Genomic DNA, 25482 nt, shown 5'->3' on the forward strand with positions numbered 1-25482 from the left:
ATACAACTGAACTATGCTGCATTTCAGGACCGGCACTGGCAGTGAGGATAGCTGTGCCTATGGTCCAGTCCTTTATTTATAATTCACAATATTCCCTTACTTGAGCAAAACTTTTTAATTGCCCTTGCACTTCAGAATTTCCTTTAGATATTGCATCCAAGGAGAAACACAGATAATCAAGTTTTAAATACGGGATTTTTAACTGTTATTTAAATGCTCAATAGCAGTACTAAGATCAGCATTAACCTTCCAATTGTTCTGCTTGACCTGGAGAATTCGTAGGTATTTCAAATATCTCAGCCTGATCTGAGATATCAACTCAGACTGAGTCTCAACTCAGACTCACCCCAGCCTGCAGGACCACCAGAGGTGCAGACATTTGGGTCTCCTTCACTTGGAACATGCCTGTATCACCACGCCTGCATCTGCACTGGGAGTAGCATGGGCAGAGTAGCACATCTCCACCTGAGAAGCAGGATGCTGCAGCTGTAGGCTACAAGCTTTGGCAGAGGTCACAGCTGGAAAAAGCCTTTTTCCTTGTTTGGCCTCAGCTACTGGCTGAGAGAAGGAGGCCCTCATTTAATCAAGTGTACTTCCCTCCTTAAAAGGTTATAAAGTTAGGTAATTTCACAGCGTTAGGTAACACAGCAGGTGTTGTATTCACAGTTATGTGAACATGAACAAAAAGCCCAGAGGTAATCAAATCTCATGCTTGAAGGGTAAAAGGATCCATAAGATGATCACCAGCAGAGATTAGGCAAAAACTACTTAATCCCACACCCTTTTAAACACTGAGCAAATTGGCCAGGTGCAGGCAATGCTTTTTTATTTTTCAGTTTCTCCCTCTTCCAGGCATCACTGCTGGAGGTCAAAACAGAGAACAAGATGATGGCACAGTCCATTTGTTTTATTCTAAATAGGCAAGGTGAGGATGGCACACAACTGTCTCAGCACGGAGAGATAGTGGAGAGACAAGCCTGGACTAGCCAGGTTACTTGTAATTCCATAGGGATCACAAACTCATGCCAGTGATTACCCAACGATTACCGAGCGTGTGAATACCTTCACTTTTCCTGCCTCTCTCATTCATAACATCCCTGGAAGCGTAACATTGTTTAGGTAAACTTTCACTATGGTGTATGGAGATAAACACTCTCTCAAATGACTTCACCTCTGTGACATTGATTGTTTTTTGTTGGCTTTTTTTTTTTTGGAGCATACAATTTCAAATGAATACAATCATATCCATATGTGTTTTATGAAAGCCTGTCTTTAAAAAATATTTTTTAAACGTAGATGTTGATTTTATGGGGGACTGAATGCCAAGAAACAAGTATAAAAACAAGAAAAGCCATTAGAAACAAACTCCTAAGAAGTTGTTTTTATAACTCCTGTTCTATTGACTACTCAGGACACAGGATAGGCAGGACAGCAAACCGTGCATGCCTACATATACAATTACCTTGACTGCATTAACAAGTATTTCTGTCAGTAAATGACTTTTACTGTGCATGTTGGGCCTCTTTAATATGCAAAAAACAAATATAAAGAGTCACACAGAGAATTATCTGAACACTGTGAACTTTCATTGCTTTGCTTCTGTTCATAGCTATAATGAGAAATTTATTTTTTCTAATATCTGCGTATCAAGTTCAGCAGCTGCTTGTCAAGGTTATGCTAGTTAATGGATGAAAAAGAAAACGAAGAAAAGACATAAAATGCAATAGAACTCTTCAGCCAAATCTAACTACTACCAACATCAAAGGAAGATTCATCATGAATTTCAAAACAGGACTGAAAAACGTACTAAAACAATGATAAAAAAAAAAAAGAAAAGCAGCTTCAAGACAGTGAGAGAGCAGGGGAACTGCCTATATGAGCAGGAAATAATATAACTAATTTGATATAACTAAATCTACATTCGGAGACACTCAAGATCAACACTAACTGCTGGCTTTGTGCTCTCCATTGCTGCTGGCACAGAATATCACAAAGATATAGCCTGTTTTTTCCTCATCTCAGACGGGCAATCAATCCCTATTCAATCTACAGAAAATGACAGGAAAAAAAAAGCAATAACCAATTTTCTTCATAGCACTTTGCAAAGAAGAACAAAAAAGCCCCAGGACAGTATTATTTCTGTGGGCTTCAAAAGAGAAAAGTAAGATGATCCTTATAATGCTCACAGTTTATTTCCTTTGTTTTTAAAAAACAAAATAAATTGGCAAATCATTTGTTTAAAATACTCCTTTGGAGAATTTGTTAAAGGACTTTCACAATTATAAATGTGAAAGTACCATCTCCAGCTGACACTACTTGTTTGAGACAAAATCATATCACATCCCCCCCCATGTTGAAGTGAACCAGGTAAATCAATTTTGATTCACAGAAACCATAATAATTGAGTCATGGTATAAAGCCAGAGTGTACTGCCATATATCTAGCATAACCACTCTCGTACTTTTTCCATATGACCTCTACAACATAATTCAGAGTCAAGCGGTATCATAAGGCCAAGCTCTGTATCCTCGGGGCACCTGAAATCTAATCAGAAAGCTTACTCTCAGAGCCATCTCCTGCCTGAATCTGTTCATTAGATGTGCAAGGCAACGGGACATGGGGCAAGTCAGGGATCATATCATTATTCACACCTTGTAAGGGAATCAGGACAACAGGGACCAATCCTATCTTACTCTTCTTTTATGTTTAGAAGGAAGAGAATGAGATAGCGGGGCAAGTTAATACTAACATATATATTATTTGTGAGAAATGTGTGGTTCATTAGTTCCATTTTCTATTAAATAGCTGTGAATTTTACACTTGGAAATAGCAGCCTGAGCCACAGCTTTTTGAGACAATGAATGAGCATCTTAAATATCTCAGTTCATTGTATCAAACTGTTCCAGACATGAAAACCTCATGACTAATTTTGTGTCATAGAAATGGCTGCAATCATTTGTATGATCTGGACACTCAGCAGAAAAAAAATACAAAACAAATTTCACTTTGTAGAATATGAATTAGTCTCCCATACAACAAAATGTGTAGGGTTCAGGTGGTTTTTGTTGTTATTTGTTTTTTAACATAGCACTTCTCTTAGCGTGGAGGAACTCAAAACAATGCTTTATATTACAGTGGCAGGATATCAGAGTAATTCCAGAAGTGCAATGAAGTTGCAATAAAATGAACAGGGTATTTTCTTACAAATATACCAACACCATTAAAAATATATTTTCATAGGTGTATAATCAGGCAGCACTTTCACTCCTTCACCATCACTTAATACATTTCATTATTTGGCACATCAGTTTTGGGAGAATTAATTGAAAAGATAGCCCTGAGATGTGAACCAACATATCAGCTTAAGCAAACCAAGGGTTAAACCACAAGGCCTCTCGAGCTCATTCACAATGATCCTCCTGATTTTACCATCAGTCATACCACCTGTCAGCTGGAAATAAAGAAATGCTGTTCATATCTTCAGGCTACAATCAAGCATGACTGCAGGATAATTTGTCTATATACTGATTCCAACAGGAGCCTGAGCTATTAGAGAACTAGACAGCTTTTTATACAAATTCCCTACCCCTTTTATATCGACCCTTCTAAAAATAAAAATAAAAATAAAAATAAAAGGAGAGGTGGGGGGGCATGCAAAAAAGGTAGAACGTTTTTTTCTTCACGCTGGAATCTTTATAAGGCCCTGTACTTAAGGCTGACATTTCAGACACCTCCCTACCACTGAAGTCTGTAACCTCTCCTACTTCCTCCCCTTTGCATGTGTGATAGAGGCAGACAACCCAAGAACCATGATGTCATCCACAAGGTGTTCTGAGCTCTCATCCAAGCATCAGGTCACGCTGCTCAATAATTACCAAATTAGCCACCTGCTGGTGTGCTTTGACTGCATTTTCTTGATCCAAAAGAATGACACAGAAAGTAGACAGCAGAACTTTTTAAGTGGGTGCAAACTTCAGAGAAAGCAAGGATATTTGTTTCACACACAGGCTTGAATTAGGCATGCCTGCATTTTTGCATTGTCATGCTCACAGAAGAAAGTGTTTATATATACATATATAAATATATAGATACATAAATTATATACATATAAATTACATATATATAAAAATTCCAGTCTTTTTTACTTCTTTTTTCCTTAAGAAGGTGGCAAGGCTTCCTTTCATGTACTGGGAAATGTCATTCTCTGCACATGCAATTATCCATGCACAATGCACTTCAAGTAGAAAAGTCAATCAATGTATATATTACTTAATCCTTTATAGTTGTCCTTCATGTAATAAAACGTATTTCTACCCCATACACTATTTAAAGGCATTCATGAAGGGTATCATAAAACATACCACATAACCACTACCATAACTTCTATGTTGTATTTATGTTGTATTTAGTTCTCTTTTCTGAGTGAAGGCAGCACTGCCTTGCAATGACAGATATGTCAGAGTGGAACTGAACTACCTCTGACTCCATGCAGCTACAGATTAGTCACTTGACCTCCCCAATCTCTGCCCATCTGTGTAACAGTGCAATGCTGCACAGGGTTGTTCTGAGTTCATGACACTAAGAGCCTTTAAGACCTGCTCAGTAAAAATTATTTCTATAATACTGCAAATGCATAAAGTGCTAATTGTTGCCAACTGGCCTTTCACCCCAGGCAGCAAAAAACAGCTTCTTACCACACACATTTCCTTTACTGAGCACCAGAGCATACTTTTCATTTCTAATCCTGGGTTTTGCCTTATAACATCCAAACCATTTCATTTACAGGAATACTGCTTTTTGTAGAATGATGCAGCAATGTATTTGAAAGATTACCTTAGTGACTCTGCACAGGGTTAACATTGTAATACCCTTCTATATGGGGCTGCTGAATCATGGCCTGAACTTCTGATTAATCACCTGAGGCAAGCAATGAGTCAGCCATGGGAACACAGGTGAAGGCAATTCATCTGTGCTGCAGGAAGGGGTGGAGCCTGGCTGCACCTCTCCTAGACCCATTTAAGAGCTGACTGCCAGTGGGGAAGGATCTCTCTGGAGATCTGCTCCATCGGAGTTCATCTTGTGGGCTCAAGACAGGGTGAGTGCCTTTCTTTTCTTACTCCAATATAACAATTACATCAGCTAAGCTCCTAGATATACTATACCATCTGTATATTCATTGATTGTACACCTTCAAACCCAGAAATTAATCCTATTTACAGTTCTAGATTTGGGTTTTTGTATCTTGGAGAATCTACATTGCCCTGTACGCTTCCTATATGAACCTGACAGTCAAGTTACAAAGGCCCTTGAAATGAAGCTGTTTCTGGACTGGCCTTATAAGATATAGCATCGCCAAATTAAGATGTCTAAGTAATCATTTCTCTTTCCGTTGTGTTTTCTGATGTCCCTCCCTCTACTGCAGAAACTTGGATCTGCTCCACCTGCTTACATTTGCTGATAGAAGCCAGAAGAATTTTCACTTCATCTGTTTCACAGATGCTCAGACTCTTTTCTCAAGACATGTCACACAAGAAAGTCTCCAAAATAATTAGCAGGACTTCAGTCAGCTTGACTGTGATAGCTACATGTAAGGTAAAGCTCAGATATCTCTTAAGAAATTACACCTCTGGAACGAGTATCTGGGACCTTAGCAGTACTCATTTAAATCTTCCTGTGTGACACATAGTTTTCCACATAGTCAAAGGGGGAAAAGGGTTGGTATGCAGAAAGCTGCTACAACGTGGGGAAACATCATGCACTTTTGTAACCTCTTGAACTCATATTGACATAAAAGTAATTACAATGAAGAGCAAAGACAGAACCTAAGGAGTCAAAGAGGGGAAAGTTACAGAAGTATGCCTGCAGTCACAAGCTGTGTCTCAATCCAAACTAAAATAATTACTTCATTGAGGAGAAAACTGAAATAAGAGTAATCTTACAAAATGTATCACGAAGTATTATTTTAATATTTAATTGAAAGTGCACCTCCCTTGGCCATTTGCTTCATGATGTGACCATCAAGAAATGCTCTTGACTATCCAGCATGAGCTTACTCCTGTCTTGTTGCTTTTCTCCCAGCCATAGCACTGAAACAAAAGATGACTCCACTGGAAAATGAGGGCAGGCTGACAAATGTAAAGAGACAGCAAGAGCGCCTCACAACTGTTCATGAGGCTCCTGCTACAAAGTCCAGGGGCTACGTTACTTCTCTCCTCTGGTTTCACAATAGACTTCCACAATATGAGTCCTTTGGTTTCACAAAGGAGGACTTATAAGCTGAAAGTTTTTTGTCTGAAATGATAGGAACTTAATTCTCATTGTATAATCTCTGGATGAGAGTATTTCAGATGGGCACAAGTTACTGATATTTGATTTCAACTTATGGTGATACAAAAGCTCCATCCACAAGGGCCAGTAAGGTGGACCTAAGGGAAAGGTACGTTGCTGCAGCCTCTGCCCACCACACCAAAGCCTTCTGAGAACTCTCCTTTGGTACTTTCCTGGAGGCACAGCAAGGCTGTTTTTACCGATAACTTATTTAAGCTATCACGAACACAAAACTTGCAGAAAAGCTAAGAATAAAATGGCTGACCTGCATGACCCTCAGGCAGCCCCTCCAGCAGCTGCTGTATGGCCTAGGGGTAGCCCTGTCTTGGCCAGGCAAACTGGGGAGTAAAGTGAGAGTCCAATATTTGTATCTATTCATTCAAGTCCTACTTTGTTTATTTATTTAAATTCAAGCTCGCTCACCAGTAACATCTACCACACTCACAACCTGGAAAAGTTGACGTGGCTACACCTGCTGAGCAAATCAAGGCCACAGAATTCCCAGTGCATTTTCTTTGCTAGCATTTATTTAGTATCGTTATGTAAGCATGCACAAGAGCATTCAGTTGTGCAACACCTCAGTTATACGTTTATTAGGTAGATATCAGATATTCCCACCTGGGAATGCAGAATCATGTGATCTGTTTGCCCCTATGTAAAGGTCTTTAAATGCAACTCCAGACAAAGCCAGGGATTAAAACACCCCTCTCCTTAAATCACAAACAAGTTGCTCCATGTAACAGAAAGTATTTCAAGAATTATCTAATATTTTTAACATTTGAAGCTAATAACTAATGACAAACAGCACTGGTTCACGTATCCTGTACTCAATTACTTTGATTTAACTGATGTCTGTTAATAATCTACTTTCAATCACTAGGAATCCCAAGCCATATGTCAAACTAAAGTCCAAATTTTATCTGATATAACTTAGCATAGCAAACAAGTCACAGGAAGTACACCAACTTATACCCCAGCAAAACCAACCCAAAAAAACACATCTCATGGTGATTCTCACCAGATTCTGGCAAGTGTGGTGAGAAATAGCTGAGAAAAGTACATTATTATACAATTTGCAAGTATGTGTTAAATTATCAGCAGACTGGAATTACTCCTAGCCTATTAGTAATTTAGTCAAAGAAGCAACGCCTATAAGGAATTAGAACCTGGTTTCTGTCCATCCTATCCAAGAGGATACCTAGAGCCACCTTCAAGAACATTCTCAAAATAATCATAAAACAGATATTATCTTACCTTATTTCAGTTTTTTTTGCCTTATCTCCTCTCCCAGTTTCATATTCAGCTATACCAGTCTTTACACAGATCTTCCACTGACCTCAGAGATGCTAATTTAAGTCTGCTTCTGACTTGAAACTTGTTTTTCCCCTCTCTTTTTCTCTCTGCTACCATCAAGTAAATTGCTGAAGGGGAAAAAAAGCACGAAAACATACACACACTAAAGTAAACAAGACCCTGAAAATTAAAAAAAAAAAATCCCACCAAATGAGTCCTTGGCAAACAGTTCAATTAATTTTATGAAGTAGCAAACATTTGCAACTTACTCTCATTTGCTTATTTAATTTTAAATAGTTTCCTTCTACTTAAAATGTTTGTGTATGGACACTATTACTTACATATTTTCCAAACCAGGCTGTAGACTTTTAGAACGGAGACTGATATATTTTAAAGACGAGGGGGTGGGGGAGAAGTCATGCCTCTGTTGCACTTGTTATTCCAATAGAAGCTTGAATTTCAGAGAAAAAAATCTTGCTAAATTACCACAAGCCTGCAGTCTAATATTAACATCAGACTGCAATAAAGGTGGAGGATCAGAAACAGGTAACATTCATCAAGCCTTAAAACTGCCCAGAATTACACTGTAAAAATGGTTATTGTTATAAGCATTTCATTAAATATGCAAATCATGTATGAGAAAAAACTATATATGTTATTAGTCTCAGACCCTGACGTTCATCCCCTGGAATGGAAAATTTTCCTTCCTCCTTCAAGCTAATATACATAAGTTGCTCCAAAAGCAATGTCTCATATTTATTTCCATGGAAAGTACAACAAAACCAAAGAGCACGATAACACTTTGATAGAGCAAATTCTCTACAAAACACTACTTCTCAGCATAGTCACCACCATTAGTTGTGCCTTTTCACCAGGATGCCAAAAACCTGCATGCTTTGTTCATAACAGTCTGCATGGCCATATGGAACATGGCTTGTCTTTCACATTGCTGTCACCACTGCTAAAAGACATTACCCACCACCTCACCATGCTAACATCTGCTGTTTGGTCTCCAGAAACGTTCAGCAAATACCAAAGAATGTCAATGAATGTAATTTTTTCCAAAAAAGAATTCATTTAAATTACACACCTTTGCCTCATAAACCCTTCCATGTCAGACACCACTTTGTCGGACTGCCCCCCTGCTGCCATCAGCCACACAACAACAAATGTAATAGAATATTGGCAGAAAGCTTCAACTTCTACTGCTATACCACCAATGTCTGCCTCTGACTTTGTGGGCTAATTCAATTAGATAGGAGGCATTACTTTTGGAGTAGCCTTCATCCTAATACATCATTTTGCATTGCAGGCTATAGTGCAATAGAATGTGCAATTACTCCCAAGACCAACAAAAACAGAGGTGGCACACAAAGGACATTCCCTTCTTTGATTACGTGATTGCTTTTTTATTGCAACATTAATCTACATTCCTGCAGCCTGTGCATCTACAAACAAGGTCAGCAGTTCCTCATCAAGGGAGGAACCGCCCTGTAATCCAATTTCAGCCTCCTTGTTTGCCAATGTCATTTGATTCAGTGGGAAGCTTTGAGCGTATAGGATCAGCCCCAAAATGAAACTGGGTGGCTTTGGACATAGCACAGCTGTAAAGAGAGGTTATAAATTCTTGAGAAAGGTCAAGTTGGCCCAAATGAGTGTGAGCAGTGGGTGGGTACCCAGCACCAAATACAAATTTTGCAGTATTCTAATGGACATCAAGTACAAAATAAGCACAGCTTCAGGGAAAGAGCCACACAGAATATTACCACAGAACTAGCACACATGCCTTTGTTGGAAAAAGTGCTGCCTAGAAAGGTCTGCCAACACCACTTCCAGCCCATTCCACGCTGCTGAGCAAGGAGGCACCCACTGCAACGATACAAGGGAGCAACAGCCGCTGAACCGGTTCTGTTAAAGAATGGCTTCACATGCTATGAAGGAGGGCAAAAGCCAGCTCACAGCATGCCCTGACCACCATGGAGAAGCACCAGCTTCCCTGTGCTCACCAGCCACCACAGCAGCATCACACAGATCACAGCTCCTTCCTCCCACTGGAGCAGTCAAACCACCACGGAAACGTTTCCCAAGGACACGCAAGAACAAAACAATCCACAGTGACTGCAGCATCTGCTCGGCATAACCGCTGTAATAAATTTCAATCTCGTTTTAATTTTTATATGTCAAAAGCTATTAGGTCTTAGATATTTGAACCTTAATTATTACGGAAGCAATTAGCTCCTATGACAAGAAGGTCTTGCCTGAGGAATTGTGATGAGCAGAATGTTTTCTGTAGCATAAGAAACAAATACTCTACGCAAAACCACAACTATCTAGGACCTTACCATTCCCCTGCACTTCGTAGTACTATCTTGGCTTCATACTAGACTGCACAAGGCAGAACTTTCTCCTTTACTGGCACACAGTGCATGATATTATAGAGCCACATAATGGAAGATTTCCTAAGGTAGGAAATTTAGAATTAAAATATCTAAAGATTTCTAGCAACATCCAGGCAGATTAAGTAGCTTTTGAATAGTTAAATGAACTTTGAGAAAAAAGTATTCTGTTAACTTATCTCCTGTAAAGACAGCCATGATTAGACAACAGCTCTAAGTGCCTTACAAACTGTGATTTCTAGAACTGACAAGAAACATATTAGGGTTTCAAGATACAAATGTATTTAATGGGATTTTATGCACTGAAGGAATTTCATTAATATAGATTGCTTTTTATTACCTCATTTCAATATCTTACTATTTGACAAAACTATGCATTTTAATTGTCAGCATCTTTTCCAGTTTCCCCAGGCTGGAAAGCTGATCTGACCTCTGCAAAAAAGGCTGCTGGCCGGGAATGGCAGCTGAACAGCAGGGAACAACAGAGCCGTTTTAGAAAGTGGTTTGAGATCTTTCTGGGTGAGAAATCCTACAGAAATACAAATAATACATAATAAAGAGCTCTGAGCATTCACCAGCACACAGTGACTGGTCTCCTTGTTACTGCACAAGTGAGGGTGAAATTCGAGGATAGCTGGTGCTCATTCTCAACCAAGTCACAGTATTTTCATGTTCTGTATACCTGCATTTCACACTCTGCTCTTTGAACATCAGCTGCTATTGCTTCCACGCCTAATTGATATATAAACTGTTAAGTGTCTTGTTTTGCATTATGAGATTTAATTTACCCTACTTCTGCTGATAAATATAATTTGCTAACAAAATTAAGGGCTGATGATTTCCAATTCAAGCTTTTGTTAAAATCAGCTAGCACCACCAGGAAGTGCTCAGCTCCAGCCAAAGGGATTTCTGTTTGTGTTATCAACACTTTTCCCAGGCTAAACATTATGCACTGTTACTCATTTTCTTTACTGGAACTCACTGCATCTGCTGCAGGGACAAAACTAAAGGCGTAAAATTAAATGCAACGTATGCAGTAGTTGTGCAAGCAATACACTACACGCACCAAAAGGAGGGGTAAAGCATAGATTCTAATGGATTCTGTAACTTTATTTCCCTGCATTTTCAACCTGTTTTTTTTTATTGGTTAGTCTGTTTGAATGAATGCGCTCTCACTGTGGTGTAACATACCTGTTTCTATTTCTTCACGCAGACCAAAGCAGTGCTGCAAATAGGTCACTCTGTGTGCAAAACCAAGGACCCTCAGCCTTGCTCTGCGAAGGGGCTGACAAGGACACACATCCCAGCACACTAACAGTAAGGTCCATGGCAACTGGAAGCTTTCTTCCTCTGCCCGAGGCATAGGGGACAAAACCCTCTTGTCCTCCCAGGAGCACATGTACACAACCATGTTCATCAAACTCCACAAAACCCGACTCACTCCCCAACTTCCCTCACAATTCACCCAGGAAAAGCCTTGAGTTCCCTCCTAGAAGGGGATACAGACATCCACAACATCTCCAATCCTGCACTGCCCACCAGCACGCAGGGCAACTCCCTGAAATCCTCCTGCCTTCCATCAACAGCACTGCCCCCAGCTGACTTTCATATTCATTTCATGGAACTCCTCAGTGGTCTCAAGAGTCACATTCTCAATGAAAAACCAAAAGAAGGCAAAAAAAAGTTGAAACCGTTTTCCTTTAATTAGTGCACACATATTCGGAGCAAAGTTAGTCCATCATACACAGCCACATACTATTTCCTCCAAAGGTTATTAAATCAGAAACAAAAACTTGACTGTGAAATACAAGACTGTTTTCAGATTGCATATGAGAACTTCCCAACTAACAAGATGCCCTTTACTTGAACCATGACTTGAAAAATGTCACTGGTGCAAATGTTATGAAAAAAATACCCCTACCATATCTAACAGGACATAACTTAGACTGCTCTCAGAATATATTAATCTTACAATGCTACTTTACCAGTAAGCAAATAAAATTATGCCAAAACACATCCAATATAGCAAAACTAAATGTTGCAGAAGGTCCTATTTAAAGCAGGCACAGATTAAGATTTCATAAATGCTTTAGTCCATTTATATTCTCTGCCTAGGACTCTTGGACTTCAGGAAATGAAGCATCATGACACTTTAACGTTCTCTGCTTGCATCTACCCTTCATATTTCTATTAGTTCTTCTGCTCTAACTTAAAACATCAATCCTCAATGACGCAAATGGGCTTTCCATGCATGAAATAAGTAAAATCATATGCAAGAGAGCTTCTCTCCAAAGCTCAACACTGAGAGGAGCCAGTATTGTGCCATGTGAAAGTGGCTGTTGTCCTGCATGTCTACACTTCAGGGTGCATCCCAGCACAGTCACAGTGGAACCCACAGCAAAGTTGCTGTTAACTTTAGAGGTGCAGGACAGGACCTGGCCATTTGATCATGCCTTGAGAAAGAAAGCATAACATGCAACTCTCCATTTTTAAGATTAGAATGGGGCTTGGACTAATCCTCATGAAGCACTCTGGGATACAGTCATGTGAAAGGCCCCTGCAAGCACTTTACCTTTGCCTAACTTCAGTATTAAGCTTTTTTTTTTCCTCATTTCTGTAACACTACTTGAAGACAAAGTAAACAAAATACTTCATCTTCATATGGTATACTTGCTGTGGCATTAGTTTATTCAATGAACTCAACTTTTGGAAAACACATCATTAAAGCTCTCTTCATCTCTCACCAATGAGCACTATATCTAACTATACTGAACCTATTAACATCTGCCCCATGCAAGAGTTCACGTGCATCTTTTTGCCTCATTTAATGAAGGGAGAAAGCAGCAGAAAGAAACAAGACAGACTGACAGAATAATGCTCCCCTTCACTGTATAAAACATATAATGCTTAAGAATAACAGCAGAAGACCTTTAATGAAGCAGGACTGCAGTAGGCTCTATACTTCACTTTCATATTAAATATGGCAGAAAACAGTAGGCTAGAGAGTGATAGTATAGTTTCTTTTCCACATTTAATTTGTATTTTTATTAAAGTTGACGTCCATCTTAACATTACAGGCTTACAAACTGGTAAGAAAGACCAGCCAGCTAGCTGGACTTGTATTTACAACTGGATAGAGCTACATTCAAGGCAATAATTCCTGACCATGCAATAGCTGCAAAGAATCATTTATATTAAATTTTATTAGGTTAAAGTGAGGTGGATTTAGGAATACATGCAGCTTCCAATCAGCTGTGGTTTGAGTAGCCAAAATAGCAATAAATATTTTAGAGGATCGGGGTATTTAAATCCTCCACAGTAATTTAAATAAAATACTAGATTGTCAGCCATTGATCGAAATCTTCTGTATTTCCCTGTCTTAGAAAGTCGAGGCATATTTTCAGCCCTTCTGAGTCAGTAGGGTAGTATAAACAGCGAAGAACTATGGGTATTGAAATGAGAGAAATTGTTTGTATTGCTGTTAATTGATTCATTATCAAGAAACAAAACACAACCTACGCTCAGTGAAGCACATCAGAGGGGAGCCATCCACCTACTCTTTGGCTAGCCATGGCAAAAATCTACAGTTTGAGAAGCAAGAAAAAGGACGATGCATGAGGCTGGGGTTGCTACCTGGGGGTATGGTTCCTCAGTTGGGGGATTTCCTGAAAGCTGAGGAGGACTCCAGGAAATGAGAAGCATGCTGAACCACCTGGCTCCTGAAATTTAAAGCAATGATGTATTTGGCTCAGCTGATTAGGACAGGACACAAGTGGCAAAGTATAGAACAGAAATGTTCACAAAATGGCTTGGGAAAGTCTGATCTAAATGAAATAAAGTATTCAAGTTTTAAAACTGTAGTGACTAATAAAAACAACAATAGTATTAATAAATTTGATACCGCAGCATCTAGGGTAGAGTAGAACAATGTGGTAAGAGACAGCCCTGCTGCAAGGCCCTTGTAATCAAAGTTAATAAGGTAGAAAAGCAAAAATAGGCAGCAATATCTATGCAGACATTATTCCTAAATTACTGTCTTACACAAGGCATCAGAGACAGGCCTAGATGGACAATTTCAAGACAAAGTTTTATTTACTTAGTAAGTATCCCAATGAGAAATGCTGTATTTTTATGGAATATAATCAGATCACTATCAATATTGCTTGCTATTCATCCTACATTATGAATTTTTACTTCACAGACTGCTTGCCAGTCCCTGCTACTCTGGTGTAAATCCTATTGCTCAGTGCATGCTGAGGGAGTTTAACATGCAGAGAGATTTATTAGTAGGGCCCGCAACGTCTCCAACAGTGAAAGTTACTTCAGGGACAAGAACAAAAACAGGAGAAAGGCAGAGAGACAAAAGGGAAGTGAAATCTGCCCACGAGGGACAGCCAGGCGGAGAGAATGGCAGCCAGGAACTCTGCAGGACGCTCCCTGGTGCTAGCTGCTGGCCCCAGCTGCTGCAGGGAACCCAGCTCCAGGCTGCAGCCCCTTCCTGCTACAGAGGCACAGATAAAACCTACTGTAGTCACCAGCCCACAGAAAGCTCAGCACAGGGCACAGGAACCATTTTTTTCTTTTGCCTCATGAACAAAAAGATTAAGCTATTCCCAAAGATAAACTCAATTTTTTTCTAGTAATGCTTATATTAAAAAAAAAACAAAAACAAAAACAAAACGCTCTATCAATATCTGCAAGATTTGATTTTAAAACACCAATATCACCCTAACAAGACTTTAGACAGTCTTGACCTAAGATATACCATTATACCATCACTTCCTCAAAGCCTGGATCAATAGCCTTTCCAACCACATCCAATAAAGCAGGCAAGCAGTGAGCATCATGTCTGCAGACACCACATCATGAATAGACAGTTGGTCACTTAATAAAAACACCCTCGTAAGAAAGTAATTCGCATTGTTTATGTTTCTCATGTCAGCCTCTCATCTACTGAGAAAAGCTTATCCACTGGTGGAAACTGGAGGAATAAAATCATTATCCAGGTGGGTTACAGCTAGCTACCGATTATTCAGTACTGATTTCACTTTGAAGAGCATTCTAATATTAGAAAAAAAAAACAACAAACTATGACACCACTTCAAAAATCAGAGGCAGCGTTTTTAACCTCTGTCCTTTTGCATTAACGCAGCAGTGCCTGGAAAAGCTACAGCAGTAGAGAAGGAGTCATTGAGGCAGTTCCCTTCACACCACTACCGTAGCTGAAAGGGACAGAAATCAAGAAACATTAGAATCAGTGTAAGCCAATGCGGACATTAAAGAAGAGTACAACCCACAGAACTTAAACAGAATCTGTTAAAAGGCACAGAGAACGAACACATTTCCGAGCAAAGAGTGGCTTATTTTCTGGAGGTGTTCCAGATTTTCAGTTTCCATCTGGAGGTACTTAGTGCTGCGATAAGGCAAGAGGAAGTTTCCAGCTGCAACACAAGAGTGCATCACGTTTGACGTGAAAGATCTATAAGTCAGACAATCACAGTCAAGACAAAATCCTTAGGATCTAAACAAGGACAGACACATATTCATAAGCATCAAACCAGTACTCACATCTGTATACACAAACATTTTAAAATAGAGCAAATTTGGAGCCTGAGATTGAAAAAGTACCCCAGCTGGGAAGAATAAAAGACGTTCCTACTGCTTTTTGTTCTTCTGCAGCACAAGGTGGTTTAGCTTAAGCTGAGACTTGCTACTTACAAGTTTACAATAAGCCAGTTTGGATTTTTCGTTCTTCAGACCAGCTCCCACCCACGATGCTTGGTGCCCCAGCAGCCACAAACCCCACGTCCATTGCAGAGAAGAGACAAGCAGAACACAAGGACTTGGCTGCAGCTCCTCCAGGGCACAAGACCTGCCTCTCACCTAACATGCACCATGGCTCTAAAAAAAGCAGACAACCTCCCACAAGGGTCTAAGTGCTTTACTGAACCCAGAAATCCTGCTCGGTTTTAGGCTGTCTGCTGAGTGGGGCTGAAGTGGTGCAACTGCTGAGTGTGGGGCTGTCACTCCCCATTTGCAGACACAACTGGTGTGGGTAAGGAGGGCAAGAAGATGTCCCCTGGGAACAGCAGCCTTCAAGCCAACTGCTGTCTGAACAATCAACCAGAACAACAAGCTCTGAAACATGTGTGCCTACAGCCTTGCACTGCAAATCAATGCAAACAATATCTTTTCTCTTCTGTTTGGTGAAATTGTGCCAATGAGTCTGATGGGGTGGGAACAGTGATAGTGCCGCCAGCCCAGACAGGCAGGTGTGGATGTACAGTGACAGGAGGAGCAAGCCTGAAGCCTTCTGCTCTAAGGAAAAAAAAAAAATATTTCAGGAAACACAATGGCAGTGAAATTGCATCAGAATTGGAAATGTGGATGAAAGAGAAGCAGACTCTATGAATTTCTTCAGTTATTTAACTTTACAGATTATGTGGGCATTCCACGTGGATTAGTTAAAGCAAGCTATTTCTCTGCTATTCTTAAAGCCATCACATTCAATTACAGAATGAGATTGGATCTCAGTAGAAAAGTTTTGTTTCTTTGGGATTCAGAAGCTAACAGTGAATGAAATAAAAAAGAAAACTTGTCTTGTGGTGAAAGGACAAGGAAAAGAGCAATTGCATAAGAAAACCAATGTCCAGACCTCTGAACTGCAAAGCAATTGCATGTGTCAAGTTCCCATAACATGATGGTGCCAGCTGAGGCTTATGTTAAAGCAGTGCAATAAAATGAGATGTCTGGAGCTTCTGTCAGAAGAATGATGCTATCTCATTAATGGGATTACATAGAAAAACTGGAGGAACTTCAATCAACATTGATTAAGGATCAAAATACTATGATTCATGAAAAAAAGTTAAAACTGGATACTGTTTCTCTTGCCTGAAAAGCCCAGGTCTCCAAATCATGGAGGCTTGATGGTACCAGGGACATCTCAACATCTCCCCCACTTATGTCTGGAATAACAGTGATGGATCAGATCCTACAGAGTGAAAACTTGAATTATAAAATGTCAGCTTTGTTATGGCAACACTGTTATCGCATCACTCAGCAAGGAACTAATAATCAGAGGTGAAAGAGGAGAGAAAGGCTAATTATCTAGAAACAGCTGGAAGATGTAAGTTCCCTTAGAGAAGAATACATTTAGTCAGTGAAAAGAAAAAGGAAAAAAATAAAGATTGTGGCTAGAGAGACGAGGTAAAATTGGCACACTTAGTTAACAACTACAGGGGATTTCTTATCCATAGGAATGACATACATTCAGAATCATTTTCCCAGGGAAAGTACTGGAAATGACAACTGCTGAATTGTCTGAAGGGAGGCCGGCCGTATCCCCATAACCACTTGATAAGGCTCTGGCATAGACAAAAGTGCACTAGCTACAGGGGAAGGGGAGAAGGAGAAACCATACAGACAGGAAAAGGGGAGCAATGTGACAGCAGATGTTCTATAGTCATCACTACTATGTTATATTGCAGGAAAAATAAATGAATAAATAAAAAATCTCTCTAAATATAGAATGAGACTTTCCTCACTGAGGGGTTCAAGACCTCTCTGCAATCTGCCTTTTAGTTGAAGGATAAATAAAAAGGCTCATTTAAATTCTGCACACATTCACAGAGGTAAACTGATTTCAGAAAGCATTATTATGTCTGAACTCTCTCTCAGTAGGGGTGAAAGCCAGATACTCTGTGAAACGTTTTTATGATAGCTAATATTCTCTAAAAAATTCATTAGATGTCAACATAAAGGACAAAAGGCATCACCAAGGAAGAGCAGATGCTACGAGCTACCTACCATACAAAGTATATTAGAATCACTTGACCTGTGTTCCACTCTGTCAGCAAAGGGCAGTACTGCTTCAGTATCTAGCAATGGTCTCATTTCTTAGCTATTTTAGTTGGGAAAACGTCAAACAAAAATGACACTTCACAGCAGGAATCTTTGCTAAGGAGCGCCAGACCTGGAGGTGCCACAGCACAGTCCTTCAGAGCATACCCACAGCTCATGCCATAGGCATTGCGTGCAGCAAGAAGCTGCGGATCTCACTGGGGAGCAGCTTTTTCCAACCTCATCTCTGTCCCATCAGATCTCCCAATAAGAAGACTCCACACAGATGATTATGCACACTGGCCTTATCCTGCACGTATAGAATCAGGAAACAGCTCTTCCACAGCTTTACAGATCAAAGGAGGCTCATGTTCTATTTTTTGAGACCCCCCAAGAGCATTTAGATTCCCTACACAACCAACAACTGAGCCAGGCAAAGCCACTTTGGCTGCCAAACCGTGAACAACAGCATAGGCTAAGCTGGGGCCTGGCTCGGGCTGCTTGTGGCTCTGCAAGGCAAGGCAAGCTCTGCCATCAAGTGAGTCAGTTCCAATGAAAGATGCACATGGAGTAGATTTGTTTGCTACTTTCATATGGATTTTTTCCACAGAAGAATGCACTGAAAGCTCTTAAGCTGTTAAACTTTAAAGAAGCAGAGCTTCTTCAGAAGCCATGCTTTGATGTAAGTGGACAATTTCATCCTGTTGCTTAACTGAATCAAGGTCTAACTTCCCCCCATCATCACTACCTACCTCCACACACCCTTTTTTTAATAGTCAACCGTTTTTAACCTGCAACTCTGTTTGAGTAAGTTTATACCTATACTGATAGTAGAGTCTTTTACCACAAATATGCAACACTTGGCCCTTCATCTCCTATATCAATGCCATAACTTGCAGAAAGCAATTACTGTGTTTACACGGAGTGATGTTCCTTAGAGGATGTCAGAAATTCTCCATAATTCGTACTGCGCCACACATCTCAACTTTTTTTTTTTTCTTTTTTTTTTTTTTTTTCGAACGGAAGCCCTGAATTTCTGTTCAACTCCCACCAGCATCTTTTACCACAAACCTGTGGTAATTAACCCCAACAGTGGTCATTAATGGGGTTAATGGGGTTTCCAGAACAAAGACCATGTTGGTTGCACAGGGCTCTTTCTATTCCTCTTATATACATGCAACAACTCCACAGTGGTCTCATTCCTTAAATTTTTACTCCCAAGTACCTTGCATCCAGTGTGAGCCCGGGTCTTCATGAGGGGTGTTGTGGTGCACAGCTCGATGGCTTCTGGTTCATGGAAGATCACTGTCGGGAGAGGTTCTTTCCGAAGAGTTAGGACATTCAGCTTGGTTTTTAACATGGTCTGAAAGTGCTGAGCAGAGAAAGAAAAAGCAATTATCTCGAGTTCTGGTGCAGAAAAATGAGAGTTAATAGTTGAACCAGTCTATGCATTTCATTTAATATTCAGTGGCTTGGAAGTTTCCATGGGGAGAGTAAAGAAGTTTCATAACTTAAAAAAATAAAGGAAAGCTGTCCATTATTACTATTAGCAGCGTGGAGACTATTTTTAAATTAAAAAGATACACACACACACAATATTAGATGATTTTTGAACTGAGAAAACATTTCCAAATTTGTCTAATTATCATTAGAATCCATATATGTCCCCAAAAGGGTCTAAATTCAACCTCTAATCACTCCCAGGCACCTTATAAAAACTGCTCATAGACCCAGTCCCACTATTAATGACAATATGGAGGGACGAAGAAAAGATCCTTTCTCATTTTCTCTCCTCTGTACTTTAACCTCATCCAATTGATGTAACCAGAAGTATCATTCTCATCAAGCTGAGTGCCTCGTTGGTTTTCCTTTAGTGTATGAATTTTAAAATATCTCTGTAAGCAGTTGTTCCCCTAGTTTCCACTGCAAATGCCTCTACTTGTACACAACTAATAGATGTCACCAAAAACTTGCCATTTGTCATAACAAACAAAAAAAAACAACCCACCAAACTCGAAAGACAAACTATATAAGTGAACATTAACATTGTTGAATGAAAAGCTTCTCAGCAATTACATAAGTGAAGAAGGTCAGTCCATGAAAGATTTCTAAATCAATTTGGTGGAATCAGAAGAGACAGAGAAATTTTTCAACATTTCAATAAAATAGTCTTGCTTCAAATCTTTGTACTGTGTGGTACAAAGGTGTTGGCACTTCTCCCTTGTGACCAGCAATAAGGCCCAAAGGAACAGCAAGAAGCGTATCAGGGGAGGGTCAGATTGGGCAGCAGCCACGGTCTCAAGCTGCTAGAGTTCAGGAAGTTTGGACAATGCTCTCAGACATAGTGTTTGATTTTTTTGGGGTGGATCTCTACGGAGCCAGAAGTTGGACATGATGATCCCTGTGAGTCCCTTTCAAAGCAGGATATTCTATTTGGATGCATCTTTAAACTGTCTTTGATTTGAGAAACTGAACATGTTCACTTGCTGCAGTGTACCTAAGGGGTAAAACATGCAGATATGAAACAAATCAATTCCAGCTAGAAATACACCAGAGCTCTGTCTAAAAAAAAAAAAGGTGTTTTTGTTGAAGCTTCATAACTTGACTCATTTATATCAGCAGTTATTAGATGTGCAATGACTCCAAATTACATTTATCAAAACCAACTGTATGCTCTGAGTATTGTTTGGAGATTCTTAAATTGTTTTGCAGTCACTCCTTTCCTTTGCCTCCTCCTCACCTCTGCCAGGCAGAGGAACAGTATGGGTTCTGGTTTGTAGAAAGAGAGATGCTAAGTGATTTCCCAGAATCATACAAAAAAGCTGTATCAGAGCTTGAAACTCAGGTCCTTGCTTTTCAAATCAGTGCTTTAGGTGAGGAGAATGCTTATTAAATATTTTATTTATACACAGGGCACAAATCCAACTCTTTGAATTTTACAATGCTTTCATACAGATTTTGTGGATTTGAGTTTTCCACTGAAAATTAATGAGAATTTCTTGGAAATACACCTCCTACAACTCCATAAACACTTATTAGCTACCTGACAGCCTGTTAAAACAATATGCTTCTGAAACAGTTTAAACCTAACCTCATCGGTGTTTGGATCTAATAATTGTTATGATCCTGGATAAACAGCATTTTCAACACTCTTGTAAGCATATTCAAGGTATAAACACTAACAGCCTGTGAAAATAATCTTGCTTTCCTACCTCACGCATGAAGTTACAGCCTGTTACAATGACTTCAGGGCCCCTGTGCAGTTTACGCAAGCATTCAAGCTTCCAGTGAAAAAGAAATCTACTCATACTATTTTGCATCTGGCTCATATTACATGTTATCCCATTCACTCTCCCAAACGCATCTCAAGCAAAAAAGGGCTCTGTTTAAAATGATTATGCATTGAAGAATGTTCTTTGACACATGTTTCTGAAGATAACAGTGCACTTTGCCAGCCAGGATTACTGAGCTCACGGAGAAAACCTATTTCATTTCACTTTTCAGTTCCCATTAGCAGCTTTTTGTTTGGAATTTCCTAGGCTTCTCTGATGAAGCTGCTAGCAAAGGCCAAACAAGGCTTGCCAGCCCCAACATGCACAAAGCGAGCTCAGAGCCTGAGATCCAGGGTTGATTACCTGCTGATGACCAACCACAGCGCTGGGCCTGCTGGGCCCATCAATGAACTGCAAATGCAGCTCCCTCCAACAGCTTGTCTGGCTCTTATATGCAGGCTGTAGATCTGCTGCCAGGCTGAGGAGATTGTCTTTCTGGAGAAAACAAGTAGGAAGAGTGCACTGGAGACCAACTATGCAGGCCAAGGTGACCTTTTGCCTGGGACCCGCCCCCTGGGGAGCCACAGCTCCATATGGAGCACAGGGAAACCGTGGCATCCTCAGCAGCATGCACAAAAAGATGGAGGTGAAAAACTCACCAAAATGTATGTTTGAACTACAGTTGTACTATTTTGCAAGTGGGATATTGGATCAAAACAGAGTTAATGGTTGGGAAACATCCAACTGAAAAAGATTCTATCCCAGCATTTAATTTCTCCCTCTCCACGTTCTGAAAAGGCTCAATTTCCATTGGTGAACTGTACACAGAAGTTCTCAAATAAAGAACAGTGCTTCCATTAAATATTCAAGAGACGAAAACACTCCATTTGGACCCTGAATATTGAGCTGGTTCTCCAGTACAGTTCCTCTCCTCTGCTAGCATCTCTATCAACTTTAGTGGGACTACTGACAACGTTATACAGACCACACTTTGACCAAAATGCAGAAAGCTATAATGACAATCCATTTTTTTCATGTTTTAACAACCACATATACGGTCTTAAACAAGAAAAAGACAACTCTCCACCTTCCAAAGGCAATTCAATAGTTGCATGAGCAGCAACTTGGAGTGGTTGACTGCCAAAAACTCTAGAGCACAATTGGCAGCAGATAAGTAACTGGTTGCCAGAGAAGTGCAGGGCTGGCTGGGGGTGGACACAGAAATATCCTTTTGCTATGGACTGCGTGGCTGGTGCAGACAATGCTGCACTCCCTGCACACAGGTCATATGATGGCTGCCATAAGAAAGTCAAGAGTCTGCCAGGAGACATCATGCAGTGAAACCCCAAATAAGCAAGTTATTTAAACACGTGCCTAGCTTTCACTATGTGAGCAGTCCCAGTAAAGCACACGTGGGTAGTCAATGGGATTATTCATGTGTTTTAAGCCAAGAACAGGATAAAGTGCTTCGCTCAATCCATTTCTTAGTTTCCACTCCAAACTGGCATCTCCTCCGGAAACCGTTGGCAAATGCTGACATATAACAGAAGCCAATGTTTTTTTTGTTTTGTTTTTTGGAACTTTTTTTTTTTTTTTTTTTTTTTGAGGAAAAAGGCTTTAGCTCTCCACTATTGTGAACCCAGAATATTTCTTTAAAGTGTTTTAAGTTCACAAAGTTCTTGAAAAGTATGACTTTGGAATTTCAGCAAATAAGTTTTCAGGGAACATTATACCATTCACATTTTATTTGCCAGAATCACTAAGTTCACTTATACTGAACATCATCAAAAGAACAGAATCTTATCTAGCATAAATACATAAGTTCAAAACTGCACATTATTTGTCCTTTATCCAGTTAGATGGTGCTACTAACACAGACTATGTTTGAAAGAAATGTTAGAAGCAATGTAAAAATAAAAAATTGGCAACAAGTTTTAAAATTCATTGAACAAACAAAATAGCTTATTTGACAAAGAAAGGATTGGAGTGGTAATTAACATTGTACTTGCTGAACAAGACACCATTCAGTGTAAGAGTTAAGTAAAGCTTCTACTAATATTAGAAAACTATCTTCATGTAAAACCATGGTTTTGCCTATTCATGAATTCAACTTCCATCATTTTTATTGCTTAATTTAGCAGTCCTAATGTGTTTTCTTCCACAGAGGAAAAGATACAATAGTATATAACTGATATATCAAACCCTCAGCAAGCCAAGGTATTTCCTGCAGAGGAAAAGCAGATTGGTGACCTTCAAAGTGCTCCCTATTCACATAAAATGCCCATCATCACTGACCCTCCTAGCTACAAGTTAATTCAACATGAGAATCAAGTACATCTGATTCATTTTTCAACATCCATTTTATCAACTCAACAGTCATATATTACCTCTAGGATAACTATCCCATAGAATTTGCAAATTGAATGCTAGGTACTATGCATTTAATCTAAGCGTAATTTTTGTTGCTGCTAAAAATAAAAATTCACAGCATTTTGGTTTGATTTGTCAACAAAAATACAGCCTTTTCCACAACTCAGGCCAAATGGCTTGGAGAAAACAACTATGACACTGTACAGTTAAATGGGTCATTGAGAAGAAAAGCAGGCATTGACAATCTGTAATAGTAATGCTTCTTCACTGCTCTTCATCTTCAAGTCACAACTAAACAGTCACTGTTGTTCACAGTATTGAGTACTGAGAATGAGCTGGACCTTTTTATTTTCTACCAGGCAGTGGGAATAAAATAGACTCCCATTTAATAAACAGAACTAAAAAAGAGTTAGGTGTTGAACATGAATATGTATTTTAAAATTTCCTAAAAGATGGCCTGGAATTCATGATAGTCTATAATCCAGCAATAAAGGATGAGCAAAATAGACACAGTTTACAGACTAAAGGGGTTGTGACATTGTGAAAGTAAGTCACGAAGTTTTCTGCCCCTTAGCCTTCAGCCCCCATTATCTCCTACCATCAGTGTTATAACCAACATTCAGCTTCATCAGGAAGCACTACATTTCCAGATACCTATACTTACTTTTGCCAAAGACAAAGGTGTTAACATATGAAAAAGAGTAATTTTGAAAGTTAAAAGCCTCTGAAGTAAATATTTTCCAAATCAGAAGCAATCTTCAGTGCAACTCAATCTTCCACAGCACCTACAAAGGAACTGCCACATGAAATCCACATCAGAACAACAGATCAGCCACTGGCAAAAATAAAAAATAACCTCTATATATAAAGTACCACTTCATGCAAGTACTCGCTCTACTTTTCATTTAGTTCTGGCATCAAACTCAAACTGTTCAAGAGCATCCCACAGCAACACACAACAGCATAGGAGAGCAAGGGCACAACCAAGTGCAATGAACCACAAGAGTATTTTGGTGAGCCCAAATGCCCCTTTTGCCTACTCCCAGTGAAATGTGACATATCAAAGTATCCAGCCCGTATGTACAACAGACTGCACTGCAGTTTTATTCATAGTCAAAGGAGACAAAAACACAGTAGTCCTTTATGTTTACCCCATCATTGACACAACCTATGACCCGAAGTTCCAGATTTTCAGCAAGAAAAGAATTCAGACACATTTCATATGAAAATTTTTCTATTGCTTTTATTAAAATCAAATGCAATGCAATCTAGTATAGATAAATGTTACATCTGATCCATCTCTTGTTAATCAAATATTGTTAACACACTTTAAATATTTTTTTCCCTTTCCCTATGCTAAACTTCACTGTCCAATATTTATCTTGTACAAGCAGTTCATATAAAGATTGGACTGAACATTAAAATAAAACTTTCCACATAAGAGATGGAAGCACTTACTTAAGTCAGAACTCATCCCATCAGCAGCCTGCTCTGCAGCACAGTACTGATCAGCATGCACAAACTCAGGACTCTGACACCAATCTTTATACTGCGGCAGACCTGGCTTGTGAAATCCAGCTAGTATGACTGTATCCCTTCTGGCAACTTAAGAGAGCTGGATTTCACCAGCCTAACAAACCCAATCCATTCAATCTCTTTCAGAAAACAAATGCTACTTAGATGAAAGAGGTTATTATGTCTGAATTAAGTCTAAACTGCAGGGGAATGGCAGTGGGCATGAAGGTACAACAGACTCACCTTGGGGAACCCTAGGACATATTTTGGAAGCAGAGGAGCTCAGGTAGTCCATGGTGTGGCTCAGCACGCCCTCACCAAGGGTTCTGGGGAAAAGCACCTTGGCAACATCATGCCAGAATTAGAGACCTTCACGTGCTGAATGGTCATGCATCAGAAAGTGAAAGAGTGCAAGCCATCACTTCTCCACTCATGTCACCCTGGCCATACCACTTGTGCAATCAGACACC

The 25482-nt window shown here is 39.7% G+C and overlaps 1 protein-coding gene and 1 long non-coding RNA gene across 7 annotated transcripts in view; one reads left to right on the top strand and one right to left on the bottom strand.

Annotated features, from left to right (window-relative positions):
- The window catches only part of PID1 (phosphotyrosine interaction domain containing 1), a 79179-nt gene that overhangs the window by 27930 nt on the left and 25767 nt on the right, over nt 1-25482 (bottom strand). For 2 of the 6 annotated variants that reach the window (XR_014885558.1, XM_085233180.1), the window contains exon 2: nt 19081-19227. Coding sequence is in view for 4 of the 6 variants with exons in the window: in XM_085233180.1 (XP_085089306.1) it covers nt 19081-19227 (147 nt within the window). In the remaining 2 variants the exon portion in view is untranslated. Of the gene's footprint in view, nt 1-7581; nt 7749-16904; nt 17008-19080; nt 19228-24161; nt 24294-24955; nt 24975-25482 lie in introns of those variants that run through there. The other 4 variants (XM_085233181.1, XR_014885559.1, XM_085233182.1 and 1 more) reach the window with 4 other exon arrangements.
- On the top strand, nt 4960-10596 carry LOC104912558 (uncharacterized). Its single transcript, XR_002118447.3, has 3 exons — nt 4960-5095; nt 5423-5592; nt 10419-10596. It is a non-coding gene; the product is annotated as an uncharacterized LOC104912558 (long non-coding RNA).

Source organism: Meleagris gallopavo, chromosome 11 (assembly GCF_905368555.1).
Source record: "Meleagris gallopavo chromosome 11, MGAL_WU_HG_1.1, whole genome shotgun sequence".
NCBI lineage: Eukaryota > Metazoa > Chordata > Aves > Galliformes > Phasianidae > Meleagris > Meleagris gallopavo.